At 41.8% G+C, this 9993-nt stretch overlaps 1 protein-coding gene across 2 annotated transcripts; it reads right to left on the bottom strand.

Moving 5' to 3' along the window:
* Window positions 1-1178: 1178 nt before the first annotated feature.
* On the bottom strand, window positions 1179-9127 carry LOC310858180 (uncharacterized protein). Of its 2 annotated transcripts, XM_083764285.1 has the most exons (11): window positions 9016-9127; window positions 8145-8296; window positions 7353-7506; window positions 6414-6526; window positions 5886-6102; window positions 5608-5631; window positions 4944-5045; window positions 4799-4829; window positions 4627-4676; window positions 3870-3904; window positions 1179-1517 (listed from the first exon to the last, which is right to left on the bottom strand). In XM_083764285.1, exons 1-11 carry the CDS (start codon window positions 9089-9091, stop codon window positions 1437-1439), a joined length of 1035 nt encoding a protein of 344 aa, XP_083620411.1. In that variant the 5' UTR covers window positions 9092-9127; the 3' UTR covers window positions 1179-1436. The 2 variants fall into 2 exon arrangements, with proteins under 2 accessions (XP_083620411.1, XP_083620412.1); XM_083764286.1 differs by lacking the exon at window positions 3870-3904 and having other exon boundaries at window positions 4652-4676.
* Between the last annotated feature and the right edge of the window lie 866 nt (window positions 9128-9993).

Below are 9993 nucleotides of genomic sequence, written 5' to 3'. Positions count from 1 at the left end.
TGTACATGTGTGAGATAGATATTATGTGAAAACTATACCTGCAGCACTTTTGCTTCCATATCAGTTACTTTATACACCAGAGATAAGGGATTTGCTAATGCTTCTAATGAAGCTATATTACTCATTGGCTACTGCGTAGGGTCACCGACACCTACTGTATCACATAAGAACTAGCTTTATATCAAAGTATTACACCGTCTGTCTGTCGCTGTAGGCATTTGTCAACTTGAAAGACTGCTGTAGGTTACTAGGTTTGTTCTCAACAACCAATGTGTGAAGATGTATAAAGAGTGCCCCCTGCTGGTGAACTACAAGGGAACTTGATCACCGGTTCCAGTTTCCTTCCACTTTATGCAAAAGATGCAGTACTTATACAAAATGTATATCAACAACATCGTAAAACCAAAATGTTGAATTGTGGGTTTGAGCTCACATGCCCTGTTGATGTAAATCAAAAATCGACCTTATAAGCATCGGTGAATATCAACATCCTAATACTCAAATCGTGACAGACGTCATCGTGCTGTCAAAATATGACCCCCCAGTCAAAAACCACTTTCTAAGGATGAATACAATTTACTTTTTTTTTTTTTTTTTTTAAGATATCTTTTTGTGGCTTACGCCTTTATTGATTTTTTTTTAAGGGATAGAAAGTAGGCTGACAGGAAACGGGAGAGAGATGGGGGGATGACATGCGGTAAAGGCCGTGTCGGGTCCGGGAGTCGAACCCGCGGCACACCGCGACTGGATCACCAGTCCGGTGCCCAGACCGTTACGCTACGGCCTGGGCCTACTTTTTTTTTTTAAGATATTTTTTTGCGGCTTACGCCTTTTATTGATTTTTGAAGGGACAGACAGTAGGCTGACAGGAAACGGGAGAGAGATGGGGGGATGACATGCAGTAAAGGCCGTGTCGGGTCCGGGAGTCGAACCCGCGGCACAATGCGACTGGATTACCAGTCCGGTGCCCAGACCGTTACGCTACGGCCTGGGCCGAATACAATTTACTTGACCACATATTTTACATAAAGTGCAATATAATATACTGTATTTAGTGTAAGAAGTCGAAGAGCCAGTAAAAATATATGTTCACTGCATTGGTGTGTTTAAAAAAAGAGAAAGAGAAGGAAACACAAATTATAGTTTTACTACAAAAGCTGAATTATGTAAACGACGATGACAGCAACAACAACAGCAATAGAGATACAGTATGTATTATGTAGGCTACTCAGAACTTTAAGAACAAACATGTAATATCCTCACATGAAATGTACAACCTTGCTGAAATGATGGAAACTTACATCATATATTCAGTGTTGCTAAATGTTGCTTTAGTTTACAAGCTTTACATGCGAGAGGAAATAAACACAGTCACAGTTAGAGAGAGAGAGAGAGAGAGAGAGAGAGAGAGAGAGAGAGAGAGGGAGATTTTCCTGCTAAGTTTGGGTTCGGTTTGCAAATGTTGATAGAGCATTCCATAAAGGTGTTCTGGGGACTGTACTTGTGTCTGCCCAATCCTGCAAATAAAACACATGCACGCACGCATGCGCACACACGCGTGCACACACACACATGCACACACACACACACACACACACACACACACACACACACACACACACACACACACACACACATGCGTGAATGACAGGAGCATGTTTGAAAACTAGAATTGACATAATTTCCTCAGTTCCGGTCTGAATTGCCTCAACATCCTGGCGATGTGGATCACAAGCTTTGTTGTCACAACCATAGAATATATATACTCTAAGGTCACAACAACAAGCTGTGAAACAGGAAGTGAAAAGAAGAGGCCATCATTGTACCTCTACAGCAGCGGTTCTAAAAGTGGGGTCCAGGGACCTTCCGGGGTCCTTGGGGGGGTTTCCAAATAAAAATGGCCTACAAAGCTACAAAGTGCCGTAATTACGTTAAAAAATATAACTAAAAATGTATTTAAAAGTGTTTCAACTGGTCAGCCAAATGTGATATCGGCATATAAGTGATATCTGTTTTTGAGGTAATTGCATGTTGATCCCCCAAAATCACAAAGGCTGACTAATTTGACTTTTGGGATACGCAAATAAGTTGGTGTCCAAAAACGCAGAACACTGCACTTTGGCTTTATAGAGCAGAAATTTCAAATGGAACCAAATGGATCCTTGAGCATTCTTTTGGAAACTCAAACCATCAGAGTTATGGAGAGAACCCGTGCTCGACAGGTTTTATGTTAGTAAAAGCATTGTTTTGACAACGCTCAAGATTGAGATATCTGAGGAGGGTGGCTGGTATTTCCCTTTTAGGACAATGGTTGTCAAAGTGGTGTCCGGGGTCTAACTTAGAGTGTTAGAGTGCCCCCGCCCCCGGGGAACTTTAAACATGATCCGGCCCTGGGAAAAGCACCTCAAAATTGTACTTAGTAATTTCAAACTATTTATTATGCATTTGAGCCACGGACCACGTAACATTTGATGACATTTAGCCTCTCAGACCCAAAACTTTAGCCGATTTTGTCCACAATTCTATGCTGTATTGATGTTGGTACCATTAGAAGAGATAACAGGGAAACGTTGATCTACATTCTCTAATAGAGCGTCGCAGTCCCGCCCCCTTTCATGACGCCGCCAGCCGCCAGGCCCAGGAAATAATTCCCAATGCATTTTTCCCATAGACATTTCAAAAAGTATTTATTTAAAGACCTTATAAGCGTCGTACAAAGCCAACTGGAGTTGTGACAAATCATGACAACAAACACAATATTTTGGACCAAACAAATAATTTCTAATTCTTTGTTTGGCCCAAAACATTGTGTTTATTGTCATGGTGTGTCACAACTCGAGTTGGCTTTGTCCGCAGCGTAAACTTCTTTAAATAAATACTTTTTGAAAAGTCTATATGGAAAATGAGGGGGCGGGACTACACTATTTTGTGTGTAAAATGAATGCAAATGGACCCGTACAGGGTTTCATTTTACACTCTCAAGAGATAAAGATCTATAAGGGTCCATTTGTTTACCAACTCTCCCTCATTTAGCTGGGGACCACCTGTAACTCCCTCAAGGACCACTGGTTGAAAACCATTGCGTTAGCGAATTGTGGGAGCCAACGGGAGGGAGAGTCTGTGCAGTAACAGAACACAGAGAAAGCCTTGACAGCCTCTAGCAGTCTAGCTTATCTGATTAATTAGCCAATGAGAGTGATGTTACAGTAGCTAGTGTAAAGTGGCCCATGGAGCGTACGTTTGTTGTGGGAGAGGTACTATACATGCGTGCGTGCGTGCGTGCATAGACCGTAAGCACGCACGGTCTATGCATACAGAATACACAGTACGCTGTATATGTGTATGTTTACATGTAAAGGAATGTGAAAGGTTTACATAAGTGAATAGGAAGGAAATTCCAGAGAAGGTGCATGTAGCTTAAACGAACGATTATAAGTAGGCTTGTATAGACGAATCCGTGGAGCGGTGCCCTGTAGGCCACGTGTAGGCAATCAATGCTGAGGTGTCAAGCTGTGGTTAATGTGACACCTCAGCTGTGACTGTGCCAAGTCACCCCTCTGTGGATTTGTCTACTCTATAACTTCACTTCTGGTCTATTGCCAAAGCTCTTCATGTCACAAGGTTCAGAAGCAGAGCAGTGTTGTTTCAGGAAGCCATGCAACAATATGTCATGGGGGGAGGGGGGACAGTAACAACGTATATTAATTTACTTGAATAAATTGTTATGTAATATGTGTGGTGTAGTCTATTCGAATTGTTTGGATAGGCTACTAATGAATTTAACTTATAAATAAAGTTTTACTGAGCAACTTTCACTTGTAGTCCCTGTCCCTGATTAACTCTCCAACATTATGAAAGCAAAAAGTTACCTGACAGTCTAAGCTCACTGGCCTGAGATTATAGTCTGTGAATACAAGAAAAATCACAATCACATTTATCAGTATCAGTTAATGAATAAGAAAAGCACATAAAAACTAATAAACATATCTTCCGTTTTTTTTACACAAAGATCACAATATTAACCACTCAAAGGAACACTTATTTTCATATAATTGTTCCTCACTAATGCACATTATGAGATCACACAATTATCTATTCACTCTGAGTCTCATCATTGGTGGTTCTGAAATCGGACTACAAATGACATCAACGATGGAGATTATAGGCCTTTCTCTTCTTGGAAAATGATTACACTGAAATACTGTATAAATGTTTGAATTGACCATGATGATGTTATTAGTAGGAACATTTACGGAATATACGCAGAGAGTGTTCACAGAAATAGCAATAGACGTCATCACACAACGAAAAAATGATTTATGCCTGCACCGTCGCATTGAGCAATATTATTCATTAACCGTATTTGTGGAAGAACAGGACAGTTATGATATGGTTACTGACAATTAGAAAATACTAGAGAGATGCCCATGGGGCCTCTACGGTGGTGCCCAACGGGCACTGGCCTACTTGGAATTTGGAAATGAATGCCCCACCCAGATATTGTGTCTGTGTCCCGTTTATGCATTAGCATATTAGCATCAAAGTTAATTATAGGAACCTTAGCGAGTCAAAGGACATCCTGAATGAAACGAGGGAGAAGAATGTGGTTTGAAGAGGAGGGCTTACCAACAACATGGTCCTTAGCACGAACCTTGGTCCAGAACTGTGCTTCTTCTCTGAGAAGATCAACACACATTGTTTTAACACCACTGAGGATTCTCTGCAATTTTTTGAAAATCTCCCATAGCTTGAATGTGTTTGTATCAATGTAAGTGTAAGATAATAAAAACGTACGTACCTTTTCTTCTTTTCTTTGGCCACTGCTTGTACTTTATAAAGAAGAAGGGTGGAGTGACATAAAACAAAATGTTACGTCACGCTGAGAACATGCAGAAAATAATGTATTATTTATTGTGCATAATGTACAGTATGTCCTGTCTTACCTTTCCTGTATGCGATGACCCCCACCAGGGCCAGTGCACAGCAGAACATGACCACAGCGGAGACAGAGCCCAGCACCAGAGGCCAGTCCACACCTGATAAACCTGAAGACATTACAACACTCACCATTCAACTACACTGCCATATTCATTTAACCCAGTGGTTTTAAACCTTATTCATATCAACTTATCAAGGTCCAAGAGTACTATAGACGAATAACAGTTTAGGTCAAATCTTTATTCTGACCCCTCCACGAAAAGGCCTAGTTGTCCTGACCCCTTATCCATCATTTATACATTATGAATAATTAGTGTGGACTGTTATCCGTCTATAGTACTCAGCATTTGAGCCACCGAACCACCATTTGATATAGCCTTGCAGACCCAGAATTAAGATTTTGTCCACAATTCCATGCTGTATTGTTGGTAGGAGAGACGCTGGGCTAAATTTGCTTAAGCCCTATAATCTCCGGGTCCAATTTCTACACATTAGCAGATTAACGACATTTGACAGTTTTCGATAGTCGAAGCCTGCGCCTTCCTTGAACAGTAGTATGGTGTTTAGTACACAATAGTTAACTTAAAGTGCAAAATAGTATAAAACTAATATTAAATCAAATTAGTCACAGCTTGAGTATGAAATGGTGAATATTCGGTCCTAGCCTACCTGTTGTGGAAGGAGGTGTAGGTCCTGAAAGACAGAATAAACACAACCGGTACCAAATGATAAATAATGTATAATATAAGCATGTGATGTACTAAATATGTGATGAAACAGCAATTTGGGAATTATATCCCCCTCTTTCTCCTTAGCTCTCTCTCTCACTCGCACACGCACACGCACACACACACACACACACACACACACACACACACACACACACACACACACACACACACACACACACACACACACACACACACACACACACACACGTCCAGTACCTCTAGGTGTGGACACAGCCAGAGGGAGACTGTGTTCAGAGGAGCTCCAGTCCTGTCCCAGGAGGACGGTGTACTGACAGCGGTACCACGTCGCTGAGGGTCCGTCCTGGACGGGCAGCGGGAACACGGCGTGGTGGCGGGTCACCGGGACGCGCTGGGTGGCCGTGGGGTCCGTGGGGAGGAGGAGGAGCGGACTGCCACCGTCCACTTGGTAGGGCTGTCGCCAGTACAACATTTAAGTCACGCAAATGATTGTTTAATTACGTTTTTTTTTCATTGAACATTGGAACGCTACAATTTGTATTTCTGTTCGCCATTTGGGCTTCATAATCACAAATTGCCATGATTTTTGTTTCACCATAAAACATGATCATCGGGTATTATAAGGAGGAATAAAAATCACAAAATAGCAGAAATAGTTTATCCATATAAGCGTGCAGGTCTGACGATTATGCAATAATAATTGAAATGATCTCCAATAGTTGCGATCAGGCGACTTTACGTAATAATTGTGACAGTGTGCCTAACCACTTGGTAGAGGGAGAACACGGAGCCGGGGAAGGCGGCTGAGCCGGTGCACGTCAGGCGCCTCACACCTCCTGCATCCTCCTGGAGAGAGAGCTTGGGAGCTGGCAGCATGTCTGCATGGGAGTCAAGAGGACATATCACTTAGACTAGAGCAGTGGGTCACCAAGTGGGGTCCGGGGACCCCCAGGGGTCATTGAGGGAGTTCCAGGGGGTCCCCAGCTACATGATAGTTAGCTGTTGTGTTGTGAAAAAAATGAGTGTTAAAAATCCACATGTCACCTCAGGACTCTTTTTTAAATGTTTTATACGTTTTGACAATAATAAAATGCTCCTCACTGGCAGGTGAGTCAGTAGGAGACGACAGCAGTGACAACACAGACACATGATTGGGGAGGAATTAATTGGCATAACGACTAAAATTGTGTAAAAAGAATAGGCCACCTTAAATTTAAAACAGCCTCACACATACAGTACAGTACAGTACAGTAGCTACAGGTGTGTGCGACTGTGCGTACAGCACCACATCCTCTGTTAACCGTCTACACAGCAGAGCACTGTTTGAAGTGTCTGTGTGTGTGTGTGTGTGTGTGTGTGTGTGTGTGTGTGTGTGTGTGTGTGTGTGCGTGCGTGCGTGTTTCTATATGAGGTGCAGGATGTCACTGCCTCCCACAAACACACAGCTTACATCAGCCTACCACAGAGAATATCTGTGGTAGGCCTAGTTATTGGTGGCTGTTGAAGGAAGGCGGATGGAAGTGTTTATTGTTCTGTACCCCATGCACACAGCTGGATAACCTGCTGCATCCAAAACTAGGCCTAAAGATAATTTCTCATTCCGCTGGAGATAAATGCAACAATTACATACACACAAACCCACACACGTACCCCCCCCCCCCACCCCCCACACACACACACACACGCGAACACAAGTGCACTCACGTTGCTGCGTGTTGAGTGTGAGGTATTGGCTGAAGCCACTGTAGACTCCGTGGTTGTTCTGGTACAGGCAGCAGTAAAGACCTGCTCCACCGACAGTGACAGTGACAGTGTATTGAGCCGTCTCAGTGCCATGCTGGTTCACCACGGAAGCCACCTCCAAGAGAAGATTAGTAGCATTATGGAATATGGAGTTGAAAAAGTACACAAAACATTTAGGAAATGTAGTAGACCAGTGGTTCCCAAACTTTTTCATGTCAAGGACCCCCAAATTGACACTAATTAGCCTGCCACCCCCATTTGAAGAGACATGCCAGGGACCCCCATAAGAGAAGATATTTACGGCTCTAGCAGTTATTCTCAACCTGTTTAATTTCAAGGACCCCCAGTTTGACATGCATTAGCCTATGGTCGGACCCCCATTTAATGGCTTTTCTATCTCTGGGACGCCCAATTTATATTGTAAAATCAATGTTAATTTAACTGTGTTAGTGTACACTCTCAGAGTTACAGACCCATAAGGGTCCATTTGGTTCATAACTATCATTTATCTGGGGACCCCTGGAACTCCCTCAAGGACCCCTTGGAGTAGACCACTTAAGCCCTGCATCATATCGTGATGTGTTACTCACACTACTATTTTTGAACATTTGGAAATTCACTTTTCACTGTAAGTTTTATTTTATTTTGGCCTATATATAACAACAAACGGAAAATATTTGAAAAGTGTTCAATATTATGTCGGCGTCCAGTATCATTATTGTCTGCCTATACACCACAACGGACCAAACTTACCGGTTTTTGGTCACGGAAAAGTGTGAAGTTTGTCCCAAGATGTCCCTCGGGAGCCTGACAGATTAGAACTACTCTGTCCCTTGTCCTGGTGGTCTGCTTAAGCTCGGGGGCAGGGAGAACTCTGGGAGTGATGGTGGATGATAAGACTCTATCTGAGGAGGAGAGGAAAAGATAACCCAAAGAGAAGAGAATAATTATGCTTCCACACCTGAGCTGCGTGAAACTAATTTAGTAAAACTAATTTAACGGGATATTTCACTTGGGGGGGGGGGGGGGGGGGGTCATTTTATCGTCTACGAACCAAGGACATGCGGTGTTTTCAATGAATCTATCATGGTTAAAATTGAGTTTTTATAGGAAGGGGTCAGGGCAGCTAAAATTAATATCAAATATCCAAATACTGAATCAAGCAACTTAAAACCTGTCCGGGGTGTTCACAAAAGCCTGAGTAGATGATGAAATGACCCCCCTCCCCCTAAAGAAAAGAGTGAAATATCCCTAAGCCCTATCTTTGTTGTACACTAAATAGCTAAAATAGTTGAACTACAAGATCAAAACACATCACAAAGCAATGCATTCCGAGCATGTAGATTCAATGTGTGCTATTCTAGATATTTATTTAATTTCTTGTTAAAATGGGTTCAAAATAAGGGATATGCCATGGTGAATGTGGTTGAAAAGAAACTGAGGAACTGGGTAGCAGACGTGAAAATAATCTTCCTCAACTGACATTATCTGGAAAATCTGTGAATAAGAATACAGACAGTATAGGCCTATAATGCTTTCTAAATAGGTGACAAAACAGAAGGTCATCAGGAGAAGATTCAGATGTTCAACATCTGGATTAAATTAAGACTAGTGTGATACTTACTCCAGTGCTGTAGAGCAGAGCAGAGCAGAGTGTACATCCATAGTGAGAGACAGGAGTCAATGCAAACAACCAGCATGTTTGTAGCAAGACAACACGCCGCGGTATGGAGGGACCAACTGTGAAGACAAGAAGCGAGAACCTCACCCTCTTTCAGTGTGTGTGTGTGTGTGTGTGTGTGTGTGTGTGTGTGTGTGTGTGTGTGTGTGCGCGCTTGTCTCTCTCTCTCTCTCTCTCTCCTGCTCTTCATAGCAAGTATGACATCCTTCTGGAAACAGAATGAGAGAGGGGAAGTTGAAACTATAAACATGCTTCCTTTTTAAGAGCCGATCGGTCGGATGTTCGACAGCTATTGTAAGAATAAAGAAAATAAAGTTTATATTCAACACACATGAAATTGTTCCGTCAAAACATTAAGGGAGATAATAATGACAAGCACTGAGACTAAAGGGGAGGTTAGCAGCTGACAAACAAGATCTTTATATAAGTCGACACAGTCTACACACAATCTCTTCAGTTGTTGAAACTATGTTGAAGGTTAACGTTTGCCAACATGCACATCTGTAGATGATGGTAGGAGAGAGGAATTTGACATACTGGCCTAGAGATGGTTGGTTGTTGATTCAAATAGTAAGCTGTTTATAAATTAAGTCAACAGCATTGCTTTAAGTATCCTTTATCAAAATATGCAATCTTGGTTTATTCCAAATAATTACATACGGTAATTTGGATATGATGTTCACAAACTAAATATATTGCACTATTTAGAAATCCAAATAAGCCTGCATGGTGATTATATATATAATATATATATATATATTTGTAGCATTATGCATATAAATGTTTTCTTTCAACAAAGTATTTCTCTTAGGCCATTCACACCAACTTTATTCTCAGAAATAATGAATACATTATAAAGACCTGTTAAATTCCACATAAAATGGTGTCTTTCCTGGTAGTTGACAAAGAAAAGAGAGCAAC

The sequence above is a fragment of the Protomyctophum parallelum genome (genome assembly GCF_964188405.1).
Source record: "Protomyctophum parallelum genome assembly, chromosome: 5".
Lineage (NCBI taxonomy): Eukaryota > Metazoa > Chordata > Actinopteri > Myctophiformes > Myctophidae > Protomyctophum > Protomyctophum parallelum.
This window is presented reverse-complemented; position numbering and strand designations above follow the sequence as displayed.